This window comes from Simochromis diagramma, unplaced genomic scaffold (assembly GCF_900408965.1).
Source record: "Simochromis diagramma unplaced genomic scaffold, fSimDia1.1 OVJJ01000107.1, whole genome shotgun sequence".
NCBI lineage: Eukaryota > Metazoa > Chordata > Actinopteri > Cichliformes > Cichlidae > Simochromis > Simochromis diagramma.
In genome coordinates, this window is record NW_024387209.1 from 1043903 (window position 1) to 1070819 (window position 26917).

The window sequence follows — 26917 nt, forward strand, 5'->3', positions numbered from 1 at the left end:
TTCAGAGAGGATCAGTAGTATTTAAGGTAAAGTGAAGAAGTGGATATTACTGTTTGAATATGTGATGATTATAATTATTGTGAGTACAAGAAAACAATGATTAGAATAAAATGGGCTCAAGTTTGTTTAGATGACAGGGTGCAGCTGTAGATCATAAGAATAGGACAGTATTTGTGAATGTGTGTGTTTTAGGTTGGTTTAGCTATAAGCCTGGGTGTGTGTAACTGTAGCGAGAGAAGAATTTATTGACAGTGGGGGTCTGCCTGTCATAAAAGGAAATAGGAAGCCACAGTTGGAGGGTGTTAGAAATGTGTGGAACAGCTAGAAAAGAGAGAAGTAGTTCGTTGCCCTTCAGCCTGAGGTGCAGAGGGTACGTCATACCCCCACACATCCTGTTTATAGGGTGCCTGAGCATTGGTGTCACACACAGACACGCACACTCACACACATATAGTGCTATGTATATTCATATATCATCATTTAGGAAAGTTGTTTTGAATATTGTAGATGACCATTAGAAATAAACACCAAGTCTAAATGTAAGGACCTGCTGGACTGTCCCTCAGACCTGCTTCTAGGTTGAAAGATCTCCCTCCGCGCAGAGCATCAGGGTGTTTGTAACTTCAGAGTGGTTTTTTTAGCTGGGTGATAAAAGGACCAGCAGTATAGAGTGAAGATTACAACATTATCTACCCAATGTACGAGTTTTAGTTTAAAATTTTATAAATCATGGTAAACTAAGGTTCACACGTGTTTCTTTAAATTGTGTTTTTATATTAAGTAACAATTCTTTTATCTTTTGCCTGAACATATGGATAGGAAGTCACACATTTTGTTGTTACACATTAGACCAATGACATCAGTATTTGCAGAAATATATGGAGGTGACTGACAAGTTTCCATGTTACCATGGCAACGCGTTTCACTTCCTTTGGTTGCATTTGTATCTGTCAGAAAAAAAGAGAAGAGAGAAGACAGGAAACTGCTGCCAGCAGCATCTTTGCAATGTGGTTTGCATTTTTACCATGTGACGTCACATGTCTAGGATGAGTTTTAGTATAACAGGCTGACACGGGAGAAATCAGTGTCAGCTTTCTGCATTCATCCCAGTCTTTGCTGTTTCTTCTGTGATATATGCAAGCTTACATACATACATATATACATTATATTATTAAGATTAAATATGTTTAATATTTTTGCTTCAATGTAATAAAAAATTAAATAACTTCTTTTTGACCTATGGAACAAAAGTCTTTACTGCCAGATGTAGCAGGTGTAACTCCTCAGTAACAACCCACCAGGATGGGCAATGAGTACACAGTGACAGTCAGAAAACTAGACCCTTTAATGGTAATACATACAAATTATTATTAGTTATTATCATTATTATCAAATTATTATTATTAAGCTTTAAAATGTTGGAGCAGGATCAAAAAAAGTCCATTATAAATGTGTACTACTCAAAGAAATAATTAAAGCGTTCTGTTAATAGAGCAGGAGCGGGAATGATTTTACAGGTGGAGGACACTAACATTTTTCCCTCTTCATCTTTTCTGTCTGTCTTGTCATTAGTTTTGCTTTGGCTAAGGTCATTGTCCCTACTGGCACCAAGAGGTGACACCAGAACATTTGCTGTAAAGTCTCAAGAGCATCAAGGAGATTCCAGGAGACAGTCACTCTGGTAGAGCTGGACGGGGCCATAAAAGGTCCTGAGCCATCAGCAGTATCTGTTCTTTTGTGCAAGGAGGAACAGGATGAGCACTGTCAGAGCCTTACAAAACAACCTCCAGCAGTCCACTGGTGTAAATGACCGAACAATTAGAAACAGACTTCACGAAGATGAAGATCCTGTGGTGAAGGTCGAGATCCTCTACTGGGCCCTGTACTCACTGCCCAGCACCACAGCACCAGCCTGATTGTCATTTGCTGTGGAGTACTAGAATTAGCAGGTCCACCACTGGCACCCTGTGTTTTTTACAGATGAGAGCAGGGTTACCCTGAGCATGTGGGACAGCTGTGAAAGGCTCTAAAAAAGCAGTGGAGAACGTCATGCTGCCTGTAACATGTCAGCATGTCCGGTTTTGTGTTGGGTCAGTGATGGTTTGAGGACACAAATTGATGGAGGGATACACAGACTTCTACAGGCTGGGCAACTACACCCTGACTGCCATTAGGTATCAGGATGAAATCCCCAGACCCATGTCCTACCTGACAGTGGTGGAGAGGGTCCTGGGTTCCTCCTGATGAAAAATGTGGCGAGAGTATGCAGGCAGTTCCTGCAGGATGAAGGAACTGACAGCACTGACTGGCCTCCAAGCTTGCCTAACCTAAATCCAACAGAACAACTCTGGGACATTATATTTGAGTCCATCTGATGCCACCACGTTTTTCCCTCAGACTGCTGAGAAGGTCAGTGATGCCCTTCTCCAGATCTGTGATAAGATCCCTCTGTACACCCTCCACCCTCTTGTCAGGAACACACCCAGACATTGTCAGGCTTGCATACAAGCACATGACGTCCATACAGATGACTGAATACCATTTTGGGTTGGTGCCATTAAATTTCATCAAAATGGACTCACCTCTCAGAAAATTTTTCACTTTGGTTTTCTGAGCATCTTTGAATTCATTAGGTTTATTATTTTCATTCCCATCAAACGACATGGCCTCTTTTCATTCCGACCACATTACCCATTCAATATCAGTACAAATATCCACTGTGTCCTTTTTCCCCACTGACATCTGATGTGTTTTCAAAGTGTTCATTTTTTGAGCAGTTACATGTTCACTCTGTTCTAGGAAGAAATCAGTAGAAATACACAAATAAAATGTCAACTATACATGATTATATCATTTCTCCAATAAACAGAAATGTTGAGCTCTTAATAATTAGGAAAAAAAAACCCTTAAAGGTAGGTGTGGTGGAAGACACCAAAATGAAAGCATTGCTCTCATCTTAACAAGTGTTCTCAGACAAATGTAGTATAAGTAAAAATACTGTTCATTTGGAGCAGCTCCTGTCTATAGTTTAATCATTGAATTATGGAAGGTGTACTTTGAGTTGAAGTAACTGTAGCAGTGGGAATATCTCAAGCAGAAAAAAAGAAGTATTCAAAGTTACTCGAAGAGAGCAGTGAAGAAAAAATATTGAGTTAACTTTCAGCACTTTCGGGTCCAGGAGAAGATCAAATTTGTAAAGCCAGTTTCAAAATAAAAGACAAAAATCCTCACGGTGAAAATATTTAAATAGGAATTCAAATATAGTTAATAAGTAGGTAAGTTCCTTGGCTCACATACAAAGAAGCGCACACAGATAAAATTGTGGCTGACACATTTACCTGCTGGCCTCCTTCATTCACTCTGAGTCTGTCACTGTGAGCTATGAGCGGCAGAGTTGTGCTGGAACTAAACAGCACACAGCTGATGTGATCCAGGAAAACATTACAGACCGCCTCACTCACCTTCACACGGAGCTTCATATGGAAACGATCATCTGATACGAAATACAGGAAAGTGAAATGAAACTTCAATGAGGAAGGAAACACTCAGAGATGCGTTTAAGGCCAATCAGAATCGACAAAATCAACATCTGATCACTTTATAGTTTTAATCTTTTTGGGGAGAGAAATTGACGCATATATCAATGTTTGTCTTACGGTGTAATTTTTTGTCACTTAAACGTCAAACACACAGGCCTATTTTTTTTTTTAACTTGAAGGATTAAGCTCTTAGTTTCTTCAATGCTTAAAACATTTATTTTTTGAAGTCTGACAGTTTACTGTTGTTTTGTGTGAGCTGCATCCTTGATTAAGTTCTGAACTGAAGTTGGGTTTTTGGGGAGCAGCAAAGCTTCACAGGGAGCAAAATAAATGCAGAACGTCCTACATATTTAATGAAAGCCAGTCATTTATATCAGAATGTAGTTCAAAGTTTTACCAGCAGAGAGCGACAACTCCCCAATTTATGTCAAACTCGTTCACAGTTGATATTAGTTTTACTAGAGCTTCAGTGAACGTTCATCGTATTTTAAACAGATAACTGAGAGAGAGTTCCTCTGATGATGAAACAGTAATGCGCCATTTGTGGTGTTGCAGAGCTGTGGGGCTGTACTTGTGGTCATTATGGGACGATTCCTCTGGTTTGAGCAAAAAGATTTTAACGCTGGAAATCCATCAGCTCACTTTAACAGACAGCGGCTCGATTTACTAACAGTCCGCACCAGAGAAACAAACATGTTCAGGCATTAAAAAACTACGGCTGGAATTTTCAAGTGGTGTAGTGTCATTTTTGTGACTGAGAGGCATGGTCACAGCAAGTCTTTTTATGGCAGACCTATAATGTATTTCACATTTTACATTAATAATAATATTTGTGGCATGCAGTAAATTTAACACTGGGATTTGTGATGGTTTGAGTGTTTACCTGGATTCAGGGGGAAAGGTCAGAAAAATATAAATGGGATGGGTGTACGACTCAAAGATGTGAGTGTAGTGCTAAAACTTTGTCTCTGTCCTGCAACTCTTCACAAAAGGGATTCTTTTCTCAGCAGTGCACACAGAGTGATTTTCATATAGTTCACCCCCCCCATCAGAGCTATGCAGACCATATTGAAATGCAACTGTTAATACGACTGTGGCAGATTTTAAGAAGAACCTGTAGCCTCACACAGCCTACAGAAAAAAAAGAGCAAAACCCTTGTTTACCTACATTACACAGCATCAGTATGTTCATTAACATACAGAGTTTCAAACATGAAGACCACATGTTCTGGTGAACTGTTTAAAAACATCAACAAAAACACTTTTGCTGTAGCCTATAGATTTAAATCTCTTTATATTCCATTACAGATGCTACTGTTACTTACCCCAAACATTAGGCACTGTTATGCTACTATTATCATCTACTACTGTTACTATTACTACTGCAAAATAAAAAAAGGCAGTATAATAAACAAACAAACAAGATGAGAGACAAATAAAACTATATGTATTAACAGTGTATAAACAAATTTCATAAAGACAAAATAGTCTTTAGCCCAGAATTGTGAAATTATTTTCTTACAGCATTAAAACTAATTAAATTAAAATAAATACAAAATGAAGGTAAACACAACAAACATAAACAGAGCAGTGTACAGTACCTGGTTTGAAAGTTGACCTTTTCCAAGATTTTAAAGTCTAAAAGACCCTTATTATTATAATGTCTTTAAATTACAATATAAATATATAATATAGGCAGCTGTTGTTGTGATTTGGCACTATATAAATAAAAGTGAAATGAAAAGTTCAGTGACACTCATCTCACTCTGGGTTTTTGTTCAAACTTGGTTCTGTCAGTTTTCATTCCAAAATCATATTTCACAATCTTCATCAGTTTTAAGGTTAAACAGTATTAATGGAACCAGTGAGTTTTCTGTCCATGCTTCTGGTCTACAGTGTGCACAGAAAGGCTGATGAGTTCAACTTCACCCCATAACCAAACCCAGGATAAAGAGTTTCAGTGAAAGTGGTGTTGAAGGTGTGGAGGTGGATCAGAGTGTCAGAGGAGACTCTGTAGAAGGACAGAGTGCCAGCAGGACAGTCCACATACACTGCTACTCTGTGAGAAATATTAGATAATGACGTTACTGTAATGGGAGTCCCGCTGTTGTTGTGCCAGGCGCTATACCCTCCATCAGTGCAGGTCAGACACCAGGACTGCTCATTGCCTCCAAATTTTGAGGCATCAATGTCTCCGTTCCTTCCGATCCCTCTGTAGCTTACTGCAATATAAACCTTTCCAACCCACTCGACCTCCCAGTAACAGCGACCAGTCACACCATTTTCACACAGCACCTGAGGCCAGTAATCAAATCTCTCTGGGTGGTCAGGATACGGGTGCTCCTTTCTCAGGTCTGTCACTTTTTTGTTGCTTTCGGATAATTTGAGGAATTTGTGAGCTGTGTTTGGGTCCAGCGTGAATTCACAGAAATCTACCAAAAAGAGCATAAAAATCTTTGGTTAATATTGTCTAAAGTTTCCTGTTTTTCATGTATATCTATATTTAAACTGCATTAAGTTGATTTTTGGCTAAGTCTATTTTTTTAGTAAGTGATGTTTCCATCTGGGGTAAAACTACCTCCTCCAGTGTGTTGTAGCCTGCCACTGGGGACGTTTGAGGACATGTCGGTGGACTCATATTTGATATGACATGAGAAAATACTTAAGGGAAACAAGCTCAATATATGCAGTACCGAAAACTGCAAATGGTTTGAAAAGAATCAAGACGTTCAAGATCAAAACTCTAAATTAAAAAGGTTTGCGATCCATCCCCTCCATGTATGAATTAAAAGAATGGGACTTAACATTCAGCCCTGATGTGGTTGATGAAGCACAAATAATACAATATATAAAATGTTTGTTTTAATGTTGCATTAAAGCAGAGGGGCGATCGTGGTTCAAGAGCTGGGAGTTCGCCTTGTGATCGGAAGGTTGCCGGTTCGAGCCCTGGGTCAGACAGTCTCGGTTGTTGTGTCCTTGGGCAAAACACTTCACCCATTGCCTACTGGTGGTGGTCAGAGGGCCCCCTGGCGCCAGTGTCCAGCAGCCTCGTCTGATTGGGACTAGTAAAGCGCTATACAAATACAGGCCATTTACCATTATACAGTAACATTTACTATGCAAGAATGCACAAAATGCTATATCATGATGAATAAGAGAAAGTAATTCAAAAGAAAAACTATGACTCATTGAAAGTGGGGGAGAGAGCTCAACAGGGGAAGTATAAACATAGTACATTAGAAAAAACAAAAAAAGCACTTACACTTCCTCAGACTTGATTTTAACCACTCGATTCCAACTGGGTCAGCTCTGCAAGATATGGGAGGAGAAATTATTATCTTCCTTTGTTACGTCGCAAATACTTCTAAACACTAAGATGCAGATAAAGTTAAATAAAGCAAAACACCAAATATAGAAAGATTGTTGTAATATTTGTGAAGTATCCCTTTGGTAAACACAACTAAGAGCAAATAGTCTGCAAAAGAAATCTTTGCATATCACAGAACTACTGAAAATCCTAATCCTAGTTAAGTTTGCATGTAGATGCGGAGGAGGACTTTTTCATGTTTTTAATCAGGGTGATTGCTGACCTGAGATTTTCTATTCTCCAGTGTGGATCATTCAACTCAGCAGCCAAAAGTTTCACTCCTGTGTCTCCAGGGTGATTGTAGGACAGGTCGACCTCTCTCAGATGGGAGGAGGGGTTGGAGTTCAGAGCTGAGGCCAGAGCAATACACCCTTCATGCGTGATCATGCAGCCTGTCAACCTGCAAACGCAAAACTACCATTAACTAGGATATATTAAATTTTATGAGATAAGATATATTATACTTCTTTTATCCAGGGAGTTGGAAAAGGGTGTCACAGGAGCCAATGCATTAAACAAATTCTATTTAAAAAGGCCATAAATGAAGTAGAATAACACAATTAAATAAAAGCGATTTAAAATAGCCCAGTAAGGGAAAAACTCATAGAGTGAAAAGAACAAGCTGCAAAGTGAAATAAAATAAAATTTAAATAATACAAAAATGAAACAATACTGCAATCTGTGAATCTTAGAGAAAGAGCTCCATTGCCTGTGCAGCAACTGTTGCAGATTGAGGTTATTCTATATTATATTACATATTATCCACACCCATTTGGCTTACCTCTGAATCTGCTGATGGACAAACCCAAACAGTGTATTCAAACTGAAAAGAGCATTTCCCATCACTAGCAGACTTTCAGATGCTCCAGAATCACTGTGGACAAATACTGGGTGACCTAGTCACCTTTGACACTAAACCCCAAATTACCTTCTCTGATCAAACAATCGTCACCCAGCTGTACAATAAAGAGAAATACACACACACTTTTTTGTTTCTTTTTCTTTTTCTTGTTTTTTTTTTAAATGTCATAATGCATATGACTAAACCAAGTACATTTTCTTAAATTGAGATTTTGGAAAACAAATATGAGGTGCAATGACAATGAAAAAAAGTAAATACATAAATGTTCATTTTTAAAGCAACTCAGTAAAACAGAAGATATTGAACTGACCTAAGAGTTTCCAGGGCGCAATGTGGACTTTCCAGACCTCTGGACAGTGCCTTGACTCCTTTGTCCTGCAGGTCATTGTTACTCAAGTCCAGCTCTCTGAGTCTACAGGATGGAGAGCTGAGAATTGTGGACAGAGCGTCACAACTTCGTTCTGTAAGGTTACAGCCACTCAGTCTGGAAAAACATAGGAGAATAAATAAACACATATTTAAAAGAAAAGGAGAAAAAAAATCTGGTTTTAACAACTATCACATGAACCAAAATACCCAAACCAATATCTGTACCCACTTACAGAGCTTTCTTAGAGGCCTTGACCACTGGTAGCAGCCTCAGAAGTGCAACCTCAGAAGCAGAGTATTTCTTCAGGTAAAACACATCTAGATCTTCTTCTGATGACAGTAAGATGAAGACCAGAGCTGACCACTGAGCAGAAGATAGTTTATCTGTGGAGAGACTTCCTGATCTCAGGGACTTTTGGATCTCTTCCACTAGAGAACGATCATTCAGTTCATTCAGACAGTGGAACAGGTTGATGCTTTTCTCTGGACAAGGGATTTCCTCGATCTTCATCTTGATGTACTGGACAGTTTCCTCTTTGGTCTGTGAGCCACTTCCTGGTTGTGTCAGCAGACCTCGAAGGAGAATCTGATTGCTCTGCAGTGACAGACCGAAAAGGAATCGAAGAAACAAGTCCAGGTGCCCATTTGGACTCTCTAAAGCCTTATCCACACCACACTGGTAAAAAACATTTTCTCTTTGGAAAGTTGATTGTTGTTCTTCCATCAGATTGATACCAGACTTAATAAAGGTCAGATGGACATGAAGAGCAGCCAGAAACTCCTGAACACTCAGATGGATGAAGCAGAACACCTTGTCTTGGTACAGTCCTCTCTCCTCTCTAAAGAGCTGTGTGAACACTCCTGAGTACACTGAGGCTTCTTTAATATCGATGCCACACTCTGTCAGGTCTGATTCATAGAACATCAGATTTCCTTTCTGCAGCTCATTAAAAGCCAGTTTTCCCAGAGACTCAATCATCTTCCTGCTCTCTGGACTCCAGTGTTTATCTGGTTCAGATTTACTATATTGATTATATTTAATGTTGCTCAGTTTTGTCTGAACCACCAGGAAGTGAATGTACATCTCAGTCAGGGTCTTGGGCAGCTCTCCTCCCTCTCTGGTTTTTAGCACATCCTCCAGAACTGTAGCAGTGATCCAGCAGAAGACTGGGATGTGGCACATGATGTGAATACTTCGTGATGTCTTCATATGTGAGAGAACTTTATCAGATAGCTTGTCATCTGAGAACCTCTTCTTGAAGTACTGTTCCTTCTGAGGGTCAGTGAACCCTCTGACCTCTGTCAGAATGTTAACACAGTCAGAAGGAATCTGATTGGCTGCTGCAGGTCGTGTGGTTATCCAGAGGTGAACAGAAGGAAGCAGTTTCCCTCTTATAAGGTTTGTCAGCAGCACTTCCACTGAGGTGGACTTTCTAGGGTCAGTTATGAGCTCAGTGTTGTGGAAGTCCAGAGGAAGTCGACACTCATCCAGACCATCAAAGATGAACACAACCTGGAAGTCTTCAAACCTGCAGATTCCTGCTTCTTTGGTGTCAGTAAAGAAGTGATGAACAAGTTCCACCAAGCTGAACTTTTCCTCTTTCAGCACATTCAGCTCTCTAAAAGTGAATGGAAATATGAACTGGATGTCCTGGTTGGCTTTGCCTTCAGCCCAGTCCAGAATGAACTTCTGTGTTAACACTGTTTTCCCAATGCCAGCCACTCCTTTTGTCAGCACTATTTTTGGTTCCTCTTTTCCAGGCAAGCCTTTAAAAATATCTTCTTGTTTAATTGTTGCTTCTGGTCTGTCTGGATTTCTGGAATTTTTTTCAATCTGTCTGACCTCATGTTCTTCATTGACCTCTGCAGTCCCCCCCTCTGTGATGTAGAGCTCTGTGTAGATCTGATTCAAAAGGGTTGGATTTCCTGCTTTAGCGATCCCCTCAAACACACACTGGAACTTCTTTTTCAGAGTAGATTTGAGATTCTGTTGGCACATGGAAGGAGATTCTGAAAGAACAAAGAACACCCTGTACTTAAAGAGAATTTACATCATAATACTGACACACAAAATTTTTTACTCTTGGCTGACGCAGAATAATTGTCATTTTGATTCTTGTTGAAGTGCAAATAAAATCAGCCTTTCATTACAAAAAACCAAAAACTTGGCATAAATGAAGCATGTGACTTCATTTAAGTACATTGGCACCATTTTATTTTTTACAAATGGTGCCAATGTACCATTTGTAAAAAAAAAAAACAAACAAACAAAAAAAAAAAACGTAATTCTACTTTAAAGAAGTCTGTTGGTGTTATTAGCTTGCTTGGATGGTGAGGTACATTTGAAAATCGAATCTACTTAGGCTAAAGCCAGCCAAAAGCGAAGCTTGATGCTGGGAGGAGGGAGCCCAAAGCCAGAGACGGTCAGAAACAGAAAGCAGACAAAGCACAGGTCCATAGTAACTGATCAAATATGTACAGCATTTGGTGGAAATCTAGCAAAGGTAGCATAAACTAGTTATAAATTATTTATGCTGAGCAAGTCTCTGTTTAAGCCTTTAGAGAAATATTCTTACTGCACTGCAAACAGTCAGCGAGCCTCTCCTTCTTCATTCTCCTCAGGAAGTGCAGTGTGATCTTCAGAAATGCTTCTCTACTTCTCTTCCTCTCCTCTTCATCCTCACCCTCCAACAACTCATCAACCTCTCTTTGATTCTCTAAGCATTGTGGGTAATCTGGATTCAGAACCTTCTGTATCTTTTTCAGCTCACTCTTCACAAAAGCAATGATGTTGTCCTCCAGCAGCTAGAACACAATACTCTGTGAATATCCAATCAAACTGAAATCATCAAGCCAATCAGATTCATGTTGTAAACACTAACAATGTGCTGGACTACAAGTGCAGCATAGAAATGACTGCACCGTATAGATGCCAGAATAACTGTTGTGCATGTACAGACCATAAATATGGAGTCCAGGTGTGTTTGATGATCCTGGGCAGACCGGCCTTTAGGAGCTCCTGAGGTCTGCTGGTCCACGCTGTGAAGAAATCATGAAGAATTAGAGACAGGGATTTTATTTCTCGAAGTTGGCTTGAGTTCCGGTGACGTCACCATCCTGAATGGCAGCCTAAAGTAATAGCTCCCTCGCGAAAATAGTTATTTCGTCCCTTCAGACCATCAAATACTAGACCTACAAATAATACTTGAACAGATGAGAGGGGCAAGAATGGGGAAGACGCGTGCAAACAAAGAAACCACCGCCGCAGAAACTGCAGATGCAGAAAATTCGAGGAGCAGCTCTCTTACGAAGGGACAAGAAGGCGAAGCTAATGCTAACCCAGCTCCCTCAAGTGCCGACGTAAGTTTGACAAAAATCTTGGAGGAGATTCGGGACTTCCGAAAAGACATAAAAGAACAATTAACTGGTATTAAATCATAGATTATCAGCGTTAATCAAAAAATAACGGAGGCAGAGGTACGAATTGAAAAAGTGGAAGACCGTGTTCAAAATTTGGAACAGACGCTGAATAAGATGATAAAAGTCATGCATCAACAAGAAAATAAGTTACTTGACTATGAAGGAAGATCCCGACGAGAAAATTTAAGGATATATAATGTTCCGGAAGGAGCCGAGGGCTCGTCTATGATGGACATGTGGAAAAACTACTGCGGGACACTCTGGAGATAAACCCTACCGTGGAGTTTGGCATCGAGAGAGCACACCGGGCGCTGGCATCAAGACCCGCCGGAGACAGGCAAGATAAAACGCGATCAATAATAGTCAAATTTCTCCGCTATAGGGTTAAAGAAGAGATCCTACGCAGAGCTTGGGAAAAGACGAAAGTTTTTCTGAATGGGAAATTAATATTCTTTGACCATGATTACCCTCCAGTAGTACTGCAGAAGAGAAAGGAGTACGTAGAGGCGAAGCGGGTGTTAAAGCAGAAAAATATCCGCTTCCATACTCCGTTCCCGGCAAAACTACGAGTGTTTTATGAGGATGGAACATGTCTGTATCAGACGGCGGAGGAGGCGACCACAGACATGAAGGACAGAGGGCTTCCAGTTAATGTGACTACATCAAAGGAGAGTCTGGTCAAGCAGCTGTCCCGTACCGCCTGGGAAACAACGAGAGGATCAACTCAGGGAGGGACAGACGACGAGCGAGAGAAAGATATCAGGGCGAGACTGCGAACCTTCAGAAGACAGATCATACCCTCGTCAGAGGAGTTATAAGTACTGTCGGGCTTTAAAAGGAGGTAAAAATACGCGGTGTTATATATATTTCAAGATGTTTGTGTGTATATCTCTACCCCAATTGGATGAGATTATATAGATATAAGCGAGGGATGCATAAAGACACACTTTCTGTGTAATGAACAACGACTTTGTTTTCTTTCGCCTCAAGTGCCATGGCAGGGGCCCTCAGCCCATATATGGGAGAGGCTTTCCCTCACAGCTAGACGCTTTTTCTAGCTCTACCCAGGGTCACTTATTAGAGACCCCAGCCTTGGAACCACAGTTTTTTTTTTTCTACTTGTTACCTATGTTTGATATCTTTGTTTGTTTAGGGAGTAGATCTGATAAGTTTCATTTTATTTGTTCCATGGACATACGTTGATTACATATGGCTAGTGATAAAGTAAAATTTCTATCTTTCAATGTTAATGGGCTGTTAAATCCAATTAAACGTACTAAAATCTTAACTAAAGTGAAAGCAGAACAAGCCCATATAGTCTATTTACAGGATACCCACTTGACAGATAAGGAGCACGTAAAATTAAAGAGAATGGGTTTTACTAATTTGTTTTTTTCTTCATACAAATCAGGACATAGGAGAGGAGTTGCAATCCTTATTTCAAGTAAATTAAACTTTGAAAAAGTATCTGAAATGGGTGATAAAGAGGGTAGATTTATTCTAGTAAAAGGAAAAATAGATGGGAATTTGATCACCCTTTTAAATGTTTATGCTCCGCCAGAGAGTGATATTAGTTTCTTCCAAAGGATCATTAATATTATGGTAACAGAAACAGAAGGCCTTTTGATTTGTGGAGGGGATTTAAATATACACCTACAGCCAAAATTAGACTCGTCTAGCAGGAAAACGTATGATAGAAAATCACCATATATCAAAGTGAATGCACTTTTTGAGGAGGTAGGATTAATTGACATATGGCGAGACCTTTTTCCTAATAGAAGGGACTATACTTACTACTCTGCTCCACACTCTCTTTATACAAGGATAGATTATTTTATAACATTTGGTAAAGATAAGGATAAAATACATACTTGTGGAATTGGGACGATAGATATAAGTGACCATGCACCAATATACTTATCCATTGATTTTAACCTACGGTTAAAAAATAATACATGGAAATTGAACTCAAGTCTATTGAATGATTCACCTTTCAAGGCACAAATTAAATCAGAAATTAGTCTCTTTTTAGAGTTCAATGATACCGGAGAAGTACCACCTCCTATACTATGGAATACTCTGAAGGCGGTACTAAGAGGGAAAATTATAGCAATAGCTTCATTTAGGAAAAAAGATAAGAATAGAAAACTAGAGGAGTTGAATAAGAGACTAAAGGAACTAGAAAGAAGACATAAAAGGGACTCAGCACAGGATATATTAAGGGAAATCAAAAACATTAGGAACGAAATTAACAATCTAGCCACACAAGAAATCAAGAAAGATTTAATGTTTTTGAAACAGAGACACTATGAAAGTGGCATTAAATCTACCAAAATATTGGTGTGGAAATTGAAAAAAAAGACAGCGGAAAATACAATTTATAAAATTAAGGACCCAAGTACAAAAGTGATAAAAAATAAATTAAATGAAATACAGGAAGCCTTTGAAAGATTCTATAAAACCCTATACTCTGAAGCCCCTGGCAGGACTGAAGCTCAGATTGATAGCTTCCTGAACCCTCTAGACTTACCCACTTTAGATGAAGAACAAAATCAAGCAATGATAATGAACATAACTGAAGAAGAATTAAAAGCTGCAATTAATAGGCTTAAATTAAGTAAATCACCAGGACCAGATGGTTACACGGCAGAGTGGTATAAAGAATTTAAAAAGGAATTGATACCTGTTTTACTGCCTACATTGAATTGGGTTTTGAAAAAGGCACAAATGCCCCCCAGCTGGAAGGAGGCAATTATCTCAGTTATACCAAAAGAAGGCAAAGATAAAATGGAATGTGGATCTTTCAGGCCAATCTCCGTTCTTAATGTGGACTATAAACTTTTCACATCTATCATGGCCAAACGGCTAGAAGAGTTCCTACCAACATTGATATGTAACGACCAAACGGGTTTCATACATCAACGCCAAACACAGGACAATATACGAAAGACATTACATATTATGGACCATATACAAAAACATAAAATCAAAGCAATTGTGATGAGTGTAGCCGCTGAAAAAGCCTTTGATTCCGTCAACTGGAAGTTCCTTTACAGGGTATTATATAAATTTGGCTTTCATGATACGATTATTAAAACTATACAAGCACTACATGACAATCCTACAGCCAGGATTAAAATTAATGGATGCCTATCTAACAGTTTTACCCTAAAAAGGGGCACTAGACAGGGCTGTGCATGGTCACCATTACTTTTCGCATTATACTTGGAACCACTAGCTCAATCCATCAGGCAAAACAAGGACATTAAGGGAATTTTTATCAAAGGGACGCAATATAAACTGGCTTGCTATGCGGATGACATTTTGGTCTACCTTGGACACCCAACATATTCTTTACCCAAACTGATGCAATCATTTGAACAATACGGCCAATTATCAGGCTACAAAATTAATATAGGTAAAACCCAGCTACTCTTATATAATTATAGCCCACCAGAAGAAATAAAATGTAGTTATCCCCTGGTATGGCAAACGGAGTCTTTTAAATATTTAGGCATAAATTTACCGAAAGATCTTACAAAATTATTTGAACAGAATTACCTACCCTTATACAAAAAAATAAAGGAAGATATAGTAAGATGGAACTTAATTCCTTTCTTTAGCTTTAATTCAAGAATTGATTCTATTAAAATGAATGTATTGCCAAGATTTTTGTATCTATTTCAAACCCTACCAATAGAGATTAACCAAAGTCAATTTAATGAGTGGGACAAAATGTTATCTAGATATATATGGCAAGGTAAAAGACCAAGGGTTTGCCTCAAAACTCTACAGCTGGCTAAGCAAAAGGGAGGATGGGGCCTCCCTGACCTCAGATACTATTACTTTGCAGCGCAGATGAGAGCAATAATATGCTGGTGTAACCCATCATACACTGCCCAGTGGAAAACCATTGAGGAACAAATGCTGTCTATTCCTATTCAGGCAACTCTAGCTGACAATAATCTACAAACCTATATAAAAAACATTGATAACTTGTGGGTGAAAAGGACCCTTAAAACATGGAAAACTATTATTAAGGAATATAAACTCGAGACCAATATTACAGTTCTTAAATGGTGTGCTTATGACTCAGAGTTCAAGCCTAATGAATTGGATTCTAGATTCAAGGACTGGACAGGTAAGGGCATAACAGCCCTGTGTAGTATAATGAAAGATGGAAAATTGTTCAGCTTTGACACGCTTAGAAAGACATTTTCATTAGAAAAACAAGACTTCTATCGATATTTGCAGTTAAGGCACTATGCTGACACGAAGATGAGAAATGTAACAATGATAAACACACGCTCGATGGAATTGTTTATAAAAAGCTATAACTCAGAAACTATTGATAGAATTGTATGTCTGTATAAGGGTCTAATGGATTTGAAACCACATTCGACTTCATATATTAGAACAAAATGGGAGAAGGAAGGAGGGATAAAAATATTAGAGGAAGAATGGACGGCAATATGGAGGTATCAGTGGATGTGTACCAGCTCACAAAAGTGGAGGGAATTCGGTTGGAAGTGCCTAATTAGATACTTTATAACACCTTCTCAGAAGTCTCATTATGATGATAACTCCCCTGCTTGTTGGAGGAACTGTGGAAATCAAAGTGCAAATCACTACCACATTTTTTGGGACTGCTCTATCTTGAGGGATTATTGGAGAGAAATACATAATGCCTTACAGGATATCTTTAAATGCGAAATACCCCTCGAGAGTAAGACTATGTTCTTTGGATATATACCTCAGGAATGGCCTAAATACGATAAACATTTAGTAAATTTTCCACTGGTGGCCTGTAAAAAGAGTATCACCAGAAAATGGTTATCCCCGGAGAGCCCAAACATAAGTACATGGATGGAAATCACAATGGAAATCTATAACATGGAAAAGATAACAGCTTCTGTTAACCACAAGCTGGAGAAATTTACATCATACTGGGAAAACTGGGTCAAATATATCACGCCTCACAGGCCAGATTTTATTTTTACAAACCAATAACTGTGATGTATGAGAGTATATATTTATAGGATCACCCCCTACCAACACATCCGTTTTTTTTTGTTTTGTTTTGTTTTGTTGTTGTTGTTTTGTTTTGTTTGTAGGTTTGTTGGTTTTGTTTGTTTTCTTATTTCAGATTATGTGATTGTTTCAATTGCTTCTATAGTTGTAAGTATTCTCTCTTTATGACTCGGATGTAAATTAAAATACTATTTCGGTATCTAGGCAGATAACCTAAGCAAGAAGTATGCTTACATGATGTACATACTGTGAATGCCTGCTTTTGAAACCTTAATAAAAAAATATATAAATTTAAAAAAAAAAAAGAAGAAGAATTAGAGACAGACACAATGTAAGGATCCCTGAAGTCATAATTATGAACTGAACATGAAATAAACATGTAGCAAACTTTGACTTCACTTAAGCAAATGTGCAGTGGGGCTTTATAAATTTAGACTCTAAAGTCCATGTTTAAAAGGAACAATTACTAGTTGGGTTTTTACAAGTGTTTGCACCCAAACAACTTACAATTGTTACATTTATGCAGACCAGAATGTTCCAAAAATGAAATGTACAATTTCACGTTTAATTTAAAACTTATGTGAAATAACTAAAGACCTTACTACATTTAATGTGAAAGTATAATCCCTTGTTACTTTCATAAAAAAGTTTATTAAAATTGCATTGTTAAAAAAGAAAAATACATGAAAAAAATGAATGGTGATAAAAACTTATTTAATTTTTAGTAGTTTAGGAAGAATCTTGATGCATGTACAGTCACTCCTGGTAAGTAAATCCCAAAAAGTTGAGTCTGTTCGTCTGGACGTAGCATTTTCAGTGAGAGAGACGTTTCATCACTCATCCAACGACTGAAGAAGTCACTCGGATGAGTAATGAAACTTTTCTGCCGCTGAAAACGCTACGTCCAGATGAAGAGAATCAACCTTATGGGAGTTCAGTAATTTCAGCTAGTCCTTAAAACGCCTTTTACTTTCTCACACTTAAATAAGTTTTTATCAATTCTCAGTTACAAACTTACATTATCTTATTAAAAAACCTTGAATATGTAAGCACTTATTTACAATATTTATACACTGAATTCATACATTTAAATGAATGTAGACTGCTAAGAGAGAGTGGATTAATAATATTGTTTAGTAACTGTTAACAGTTCACTATAATGCATAAAAATAATAATAATAAAAAATTTAATTTAAAAGCTCCTCTCAAGACACACAAGGACACTTAACAATAGACCAAAACACATAGTAGAACAAAATGAAGAACAATAAAAAAAGATAAAATAAACAATATGTTTACAGTGAATATGCAGACTTGAACAGATAGATTTTGAGTTGAGATTCAAACTGAGGGAGAGAACCAGTGTTTCTTAAATCCGGGGGTAGAGAGTTCCACAGCCTGGGTTCTGCATTTCGTTGTACTATTGTACTAAGTATGACTGTGCAACGACAATAAAAACTTATCTTATCTTGCATAGTGTCCATCTGTGACGTTTAGTGTTTTAAAGCATGTATAAGAGAGAAGATGGAGTGACCCCGATGTAATACACTGTTAACCTTTGTGTCCCAGCTCTCTCACTGGTTAATATAGTTTTTAATCTGGCTACTTTCACTTTTACTTACTAGTGTGACTGGATTTAGAAAAAAATACCACAACTTACAACAACTTGGGTAAAATACAACAATTTACTCTCTATTTATTGGTATTGTATGCATCATGGGTCTAAAGGTAAAGAACACTAAGTCTCTGAGCTGCCAGAAAATTTGATAACAAAATTATTATTTCTTTATTATACCAACTAATGACAAATAAAAATTAACATTACACCAGGGCCGAGGCTTTTGGTTCCTGTTTTTCTTGTTTTTAACTATTATTCTAGCTGAAACACTGCTTCCCGATCTTTGTCTCAACTAAGTGTTAGTGTTTTCCGTGTTTCCCCACCATAGTCATTATGTTTAGAGTTAACAGTCAAATAGGACAGAAAAAATTACATCATAATTTATTTTCCTGTTGGAAATGTAAATGATTAAATTTAACGCTTGTAGTTAATATATTTATTATAGTTTTTTATTATAGTTTTTTTTATTTAATTTTTTGTTTATAATTAAGTACAGTTTCAGTTAGTTTTCCAGACTAGTTTTTGTTTCAGTTAAGTTTTTATTCTTGTAAATGTTTAGTTGTATTTGAGGTCTTATTGATTTCAGTGTTTCAGTCTTTTTAATCAGTCTTGTAAGGAGGACACACATCAGAGGGAAAATTACCAAAAATCAGTACAGGTGTTAAAAAAATAAAAACGTTTTAAAAGCAGTTTACTCAGACATCTAGAGTCTCGATAAACATATCCATCCATGCCATCAGGCAAGTTTTAGTAATGTTTTTTTCAACCACACTAATAGACACTAAAACTAAGGATATTTCTTTATATATATATTTAATTTTATTTTAGTTTTAAACAATTTTTCAAAAGTCTAGTTTTTATTGTTGTCTTAGTTAAATAAAATATTTTTTTCATGCCTAGTTTTATTTATTTTTATTTTATTTTAGTAAAATATAACAAACTTGTGTATAACATTCATGTTTTTATTGTAAACCGTAAAACAGCTTTTGACTTCATTCTAAATAACTATACATTTAGAATTATTCATAGGTTACTATAAACTGTTACACATTATATAAAAAGTAAGGTATTGTTTCTTAATTTGATAAACATACACTTTATAACTACACTGTTACCTGGCGTCCACATATGTGGACATCACATTTTGGGTTATTTAGACCAAAATACTCAATTTTGCTCTACAAGGGCCTGATATCCATTTACGAAGACATTATACTTCTACTGTTCTATCAAAATTTTAAACGAATATCCTCATATGTAGCTCTTATTTTTCTTAAAAACAAAAATAAGGTAAAAAAAAAAAAAGATCTGATAATTCTTTGTATTTACCATCGGCCCCCAATATGCCCAACTATCAAAGAGAAATTAAAAATGCATGCCGTGGAAGAGTTCGGGTCTTAGGAGGTTAAATGTATTTTACTGTGTCTGCAGGTCAGAACTGAAGCAGTTTGAAGACCTCACCTCAGACTGGGATCAGGACAGCAGACTCCTGGTTTAAACAGCAGAGGGTCAGACTTTGACTCGTTGCTCTTCAAGGACAAACAGCTGAGTTTAGACTCAGCCTCTGATGATCTGTGATGGATCCTGTTAGAAGACAACCATGGAGCATTACCCGTGATGCTTTACTGAGCTTCCTGTATCGTATTAACTATCATTAGTCAAGAAATCAACACTTAAGAAACAGTAAAGCTGATCAGGATGTCTTGAGCTAAAACGTGAATGTTAGAAATAGCTTGCCTGTGCTCAGCACAGCAAAGGCCTTCTTTAAAAGGGAGAGGTTCGGCCTTTGACTCATTACTCTTCAAAGACAAACAGCTGACTCCAGAATCTGCTTCAAGAGAAACTGACCTCTGGTAAACCCTGGAAGAGACCAGAAGATAACTGGAAAGACGGCAACCATCATTGTCTGATTGTCTGTCAAGTAGTTGACAAGAAAATACATAAAAGATAGAAGTAACTAAGTAACTAGTTCAGCGAGTAGTGCTTCATTGCAGCTCTGAGTTACTTCTACTGCACTGGATTTGATCTTGATCTTAATTATCATCTGAAGACAGCACTTTGTGATAGTTTTTATTCAAGCAAACAAGGAATCAGCAGATCAATTATAAATCCACGATGAAATAATCATCAGTTACAGTCTGGAGTGAAACAAGGAAAAACAGCTCTGAAAGGAAAATGCTTTATGAACACTGAAACATACAAAATAAAGCAATGTTTCTACTGTAGGACCACATACACATCAGTGAAGTCTTCTGTAAAAGATTCTGTGTGGAGTTAAAAACAAGTTACCGTTCATTATACAGAAATGCATAATGCTGACTTACATCATGTTTTCAGAAGGTTGTCTGTCAAACACAATGGGCGGACTCATGGTGGCTCCTCGTGGACCTGCAGGTCATCATTCTGAGAAATGATGGTGACAAAAAACAAAATGTCATGAACGCACTAATACGACTGTCTCCATGTCACAGACGTATATAAGCTGCAGCGTTCATAATGCTTTTCATTCAGAAATATTCAGCTCATTACTGCCATAGATGTCACTGATGGTGATGGTAACAGGAAACTGCAGGATGTTAGTCTGAACCAGATAACCAGCTGTTATATATCTATTACACACATGTTGCATGAGAGCTCATGTGTTCTCCACGTTATTTCACCCAAGCTCTCCTCATAATTTCCTAAAAAGAACCCTCAGGTTCAGTCATGAATCACGGAATATTAAAAGGAAGCATGAAGCTGATTTTATAGTAAAATTATTGTTTTAACACAAAATGAATCTGGTTTCAAGCTGACTGACTTTATGTTAGGTTTTGTTGCTGGTTTGACAGAATCCAGCTGTGCTGTGGCCACCTCAGCTTTAAAATCAGTAGGACGTTTGTGTATACAGACTTTTGATCAGTACTTGGATTTTTGAAAAGTGGCCACTACAGCAACATCACAGACTTTAAATCAACCAAAAACATCTAATGAGAGACTTTCTGGAAACATTTTAAATCCTTACATCTATAAAAGTTTCCATAAAATTTGATGCAGCTGAGCATCAGTGTGTTAACTTTGCTCAGCTTATCTTGTTGCTCTGTGTGCAGTTTAATATTTTTAATCATGTTTTTAATGGAATTAGTGTCAGTAAATGTAACTGAGTTATAACCTTCATCACTCAGGCCACTCACACACGGACTTTTCGTGTCTTTTCTTTGCACTTTCTCAAGGCACTTTGCAACTATTTTGTTTTCCAAAGTTCGCCTTTCTCTTATTTTTTCGATACATTTCTCTTAATTTAATAACTATATTTCTCTCCTGATTTCCATTTATTCCCACTGTCTACTAGTAGTTTTATACTCTTGCACAGTTGGTGTGGCGCATCTACACTTTCGTTCTACATGTAAAATGACAACAAAGGGCTCTTCTCTTGTATTTATAGGAAGCAGGAGGCAAACGTTCAGAATTTCATCATCCTGGATAAACCCGGTGTGTTTTCCCCGCGGGCCGTCACGGGGCTACCCCGCCCACCTCAGTGAAAACAGATCAGCGGATGTGGGCGTGAGACACTCGGTGCATTTAACAGGTGTGTTTTGTTTCAGAGAACTCGGACACCTTCAACTGCGGCTGCGCAGACTCACCTGTCCAGTCCGTTCACAAACATTTCCGGTGAGCAACCGAAACTGAACAGCTGCCTAGAAACAAGCAGAGAGAGAGACGTCTGTAGACACTGAAAACACGAAACAAGCCAAACGGAGCCCACGCACCGCGGGGCAGGTCACAGAAAAACACGTGACACCCAGAAAATGTCATTGAGACTGCTAAAACTGCAGACTGAGACACTAGAAAACATTACAAAGATGTTTATCCTCCTTCGGAACATGACGCAATGAGTAACAGTAATAATATATCATATTGTGGACGCACAAAAACGGCCACTTAACACTATAATCACACCTCTGATCTCAGCCACTCACCTGTCTTTAAAAAGCTTCCAGCTGCGAGGATTCAGTCATTACAACGAGCCTCGTCCCGGAAGCCTACTCACAAAACTCAGCAAAGATCGCGAATCCTCTTAGTCCCTCCCACCAGAGCTCTGAGTGGAGGAGGCGGAGGAAGCGAAATAAAGAGGGAGGATTGTTAACTACAGCATGGACAGTTTTGTTTGCTGTATTTTACGAGCTCAGGTGTGACACGACGTGTTTCATATTTACAGCCGCTTTAAACAGAATTCATAACATGAAGCATTGTGACATCAGGTGATCTGTTTATGCAGTAGCTGTTTAAAGACTTTTCCTTCCTCTGTTCTTCCACATTGAGAAGGTAAAAATACTTCTAAAGGGTACAACTGTGCATCCTTCATAATGGCTTCATCTCCCACTGTGACACATTTTAGGACCCGAGACATCCTTCAGCATGCTGTGCTGAGACTGACTTCTGCAACAGCATGCTCATCCTTTTGTTCTTTGTGCACACTGCCACGCATCCATATAGTTTTCACACATCAGATATTTCCTGATAAGTAAACATCTTTTTGAGTTGCTTATAGTTTATCTTCTCAGTTACCACCCCATGTTGCTTACAGTGTCTTGTTCAGTGTTTGGGCCAGGCTGTGACCTCTGACACCTCAAAAGTCAATCATAACACTATAACCGTGATTTGTGATAAAACTGCCGCTGCCCTTTGGAATTTGTTTGGCAGGTTGTTTCCATAAAAATGGATGAAAATCGCCAGAGTTGCTGTCTGGGCATATCTGATACTGCAGGTGGGGTCACAGGGTTTCCGTCACTGTTACCAGGATTGTGTCGTACATAAGTACCACTATTAGGAGGACTTAAAGATGAGGGGCAGCCTGATCAGAATCTGGTTAGAGAGACAAAGCTGTTGTGATGTTTTTCTTGTGTGTGGTTTGTTGAGTATTGAGTTATGCATTGGTTATGTGTGTATTTGACCAGATGATGTCAATCCTTTTGATTTTCTGATGTAGAATTAGCCCTTCGAGCCATGTTCACCAGGTTAAAAAGAACAACGTGACAATAATTCTTGAAGTGAACCTGTGTGAATGAGGATTTCTCCAATCTAAACTATGCTGCTGGCTCTGGATTGAATGAAGCTGACTGACTGTTGTTCAGGCTGAAGCTGAAACTGAAGTGGAGTGGGGCAGGCTAAGAAATAGTAACGCTAGTGTCTCTGATGTTCCTTTGATGTTTGGTGCCTTTATTTTGTGAAAAGCAATGCGGTATATTTTTTTCTACTTGGGACAGAGAATAGAGATCAATCTGATGGTCACCGCATGTTACTCAATCTTGGGTTCTTCTGTGATTTCGGTCTCAATGTTTATATTGTGACAGAATTAAAGCAACCAGTGAAGTGATGTTTTCTCATTTATACCAGAAAATTAATCTGGATCTGTTCTGATAATTGTTGAATCATCTTCCAATCATCTGCATGTTGAAGCTCTTAACTGTTTTGAAGTTTTTATTTTATCATTCCTGGCTGTAATCGGATTATTTGAAGCTTTCGTATTGTTGTCCCGCTAAAACAAACAGTGGGAACCTTTCAGCGATTGCTGGTATTTACCAGACAAATCAATATTTTGAGTAAACAGTCTGCAAACTGATCAGTGAGGAAGAGTCTGCAGCTGCAGCCACAGATAAATAGAAAAACAGAGACATCCAAACAGCTGATCTTTGTCATATGACACCATTTGACACTACAGAGAGGCCAAGTACAGGTTCACTAAAGAAGTGGACATTGCTAAACATCAGCACTCTGAGAAGATGCAGCAGCAGATCTCAGAGAATGACTCGGCCTCTGTGTGGAAAGGTTTTAGGAATATCACCAACTACAAGCCTAAAACCCCCCACTCCACTGACGACTTGCTCTTGGCCAACACCCTCAACGACTTCTACTGCCGTTTTGACGAGCCATCAGGCAGCCTTCACACCTCCAACGGCCCCAACAATAGAGACACTTTGGACACTCATTCCCCCACCTCTCCCCCCTCCATAGAGCCATCACCACCTTCAATCACTTCACCTGCAACACCCCCCTCCTCACCCCACACAAAAGAGGATTTCACACCACCCCCTCCCACCACAACTCTTCATATTCATGAAGCAGATGTGAGGAAGCAGTTTAAGAACCTGAATGCTCGGAAAGCTCCCGGCCCAGACGGCGTGTCTCCTGCCACCCTCAGACACTGTGCAAACGAGCTGGCCCCAGTGTTTTCTGGCATTTTCAACTCCTCACTGCAGGCATGTCATGTGCCTGCCTGCTTCAAGTCCTCTACCATAATCCCTGTCCCCAAGAAACCTAGGATCACTGGACTAAATGACTACAGACCCGTGGCTCTGACATCTGTGGTCATGAAGTCATTTGAGCGCCTAGTTCTCTCCCATCTCAAGACCCTCACGGCCCCCCTCCTGGACCCCCTGCAGTTTGCATACAGAGCCAACAGGTCTGTAGATGACGCCATCAACATGGCCCTACACTTCATCCTGCAGCATCTGGACTCCCCAGGAACCTACGCCAGGATCCTGTTTGTGGACTTCAGCTCTGCCTTCAACACCATCCTTCCAGACCATCTCCAAGGCAAGCTTTCCCAGATGAATGTGCCTGATCCCATCTGCCGGTGGATCACTGACTTCCTGACGGACAGGAAGCAGCATGTGAGGCTGGGAAAGAATGTCTCAGACTCCCGGACCATCAGCACCGGCTCCCCTCAGGGCTGTGTTCTTTCTCCTCTGCTCTTCTCCCTGTACACCAACTGCTGCACCTCCACCCACCAGTCTGTCAAGCTAATCAAGTTTGCAGATGACACCACCGTTATCGGACTCATCTCGGACGGGGATGAGTCTGCCTACAGGAGGGAGGTTGAACGTCTGGTGTCCTGGTGCAGCCACAACAACCTGGTGCTGAATGCCCAGAAGACAGTGGAGATTATTGTGGACTTCAGGAAGCACACAGCCCCACTCCCCCCCATCATCCTGACTGACACCCCCATCACCTCTGTGGACTCGTTCCGCTTCCTGGGTACCACCATCACCCAGGACCTGAAGTGGGAGCCCACCATCACTTCCGTCATTAAAAAAGCCCAGCAGAGGATGTACTTCCTGAGGCAGCTGAAGAAATTCAACCTGCCAACACGGACGATGATGCAGTTCTACACTGCAATCATCGAGTCCATCCTCACCTCCTCCATCACTGTGTGGTACGCTGGAGCCACTATCAGGGACAAACAGAGACTGCAGCGTGTTGTGCGCTCTGCTGAGAAGGTGATTGGCTGCAGACTCCCATCTCTGCAGGACCTGTACACCTCCAGGACACTGCGGCGTGCAGCTCGGATCTCAGCTGACCCTTCTCACCCTGGATACAGTCTGTTTGACCTGCTCCCCTCAGGCAGGAGGCTCCGGTCCATTCGCACCAGAACCTCTCGCCATAAGAACAGTTTCTTCCCCTCTGCTGTCGGACACATGAACAATAACCATATGACTGTTCCCACCACTAACACATGACCCTACGCTGTGTTCACTGCATCATTCCACGTTTGGCACTGATCACCACCTGCACTCATGTATATATCATGTATATATCTATCCACTTAGCACTTTTAATTCTTATTCTTATTTTTATATTTTTATGACAGTATGTTGCACTGAAGCGCCGCAGCAATTTCCTAATGTTGTAAACCTCCTCAACATCTGGCAATAAACCCTTTCTGATTTCTGATTTAGAATAGAATAGAATAGAATTCAACTTTATTGTCATTGCACATGCACAGGTACAGGGCAACGAAATGCAGTTTGCATCCATCCAGAAGTGCTTTAGTGATATAGATATATTACAATATATATTAGCAATAATATAGATATGTGAGTATATTACAGAAATGGGTCTATTATGGTATGTTATAATGTACACGGTATGAAGTATGTTGTGAATATTCTATAACTATAAGTATGTACAGGCTGTAGTGAGTACAAGCTATGTACAGGATATGAACAGGATATAAATATGAAAAACTATACAGAATATGAAATAAATAACTTTACAGAATCTGAGATATACAGCTATACAGAAATGGGAACTATGCAAGTTGTAAACAGTTGTAGGATTAAAGATTATCGAATGTACAGAATGATTATTTACACAGAGCTATACAGTAGTGCAGTTAAGATAAGTGAGGGTGTAGATAGTTTCTACAGAGGTGCTAGTGCTAGTGGTTGTGAGTGGTGGTTCAGTCCATGTTATTATTGTGTGTTTGAGGGTACAGTTGTCCATTGTGTGTGTGTGTAGGTGGTTGTGGGTGTGTGTATGTTCAGTCCATGAGTTTAACGTGGGTCAGATGTCAGGAGGCAGAGTTCAGGAGTCTGACAGCTGTGGGGAAGAAGCTGTTCCAGTACCTGGTGGTCTTAGTCCGGAGGCTCCTGTGGCGCCTCCCAGAGGGCAGGAGGGTGAAGAGTCCATGCGATGGGTGACTGGGGTCTTTGATGATTTTCCCAGCCCTTTTCAGACACCGCTTCCTGTAGATGTCTTTTATGGCAGGAAGTGGTGCTCCGGCGATGCGCTGGGCAGTTTTTCACGACCCTCTGCAACGCCTTCCGGTCCGAGGCAGAGCAGTTCCCGTACCAGACTGTTATACAGTTGGTCAGGATGCTCTCGATGGTGCAGCGATAGAAGTTCACCAGGATGTCTGAGGACAGGTGGTTCTTCCTCAGAGTCCTCAA

The 26917-nt window shown here is 39.4% G+C and overlaps 1 protein-coding gene across 2 annotated transcripts; it reads right to left on the minus strand.

Moving 5' to 3' along the window:
• Positions 1 to 186: 186 nt before the first annotated feature.
• Positions 187 to 22335, minus strand: LOC120746277 (protein NLRC3-like). 2 transcript variants are annotated; one of them, XM_040051691.1, is made up of 12 exons: positions 22166 to 22327; positions 21830 to 21883; positions 20531 to 20609; positions 19944 to 20066; positions 19668 to 19790; positions 11098 to 11176; positions 10714 to 10942; positions 8371 to 10147; positions 8079 to 8252; positions 7130 to 7306; positions 6802 to 6848; positions 187 to 5971 (listed from the first exon to the last, which is right to left on the minus strand). In XM_040051691.1, exons 3-12 carry the CDS (start codon positions 20575 to 20577, stop codon positions 5430 to 5432), a joined length of 3318 nt encoding a protein of 1105 aa, XP_039907625.1. In that variant the 5' UTR covers positions 20578 to 20609; positions 21830 to 21883; positions 22166 to 22327; the 3' UTR covers positions 187 to 5429. The 2 variants fall into 2 exon arrangements, with proteins under 2 accessions (XP_039907625.1, XP_039907626.1); XM_040051692.1 differs by lacking the exon at positions 187 to 5971 and adding an exon at positions 6565 to 6612 and having other exon boundaries at positions 22166 to 22335.
• Between the last annotated feature and the right edge of the window lie 4582 nt (positions 22336 to 26917).

What these genes read in the sequence shown, in the direction of transcription:
- LOC120746277 (XM_040051691.1), bottom strand. Translation starts at nt 20,577, where the DNA reads ATGAGTCCGCCCATTGTGTTTGACAGACAACCTTCTGAAAACATGAT. An exon ending in TGTCCTGATCCCAGTCTGAG is followed by an intron (nt 11,177 to 19,667) that starts GTGAGGTCTTCA and finishes ATTTCTTCACAG; the next exon opens with CGTGGACCAGCAGACCTCAG. An exon ending in ACCTGGACTCCATATTTATG is followed by an intron (nt 10,943 to 11,097) that starts GTCTGTACATGC and finishes ATTGTGTTCTAG; the next exon opens with CTGCTGGAGGACAACATCAT.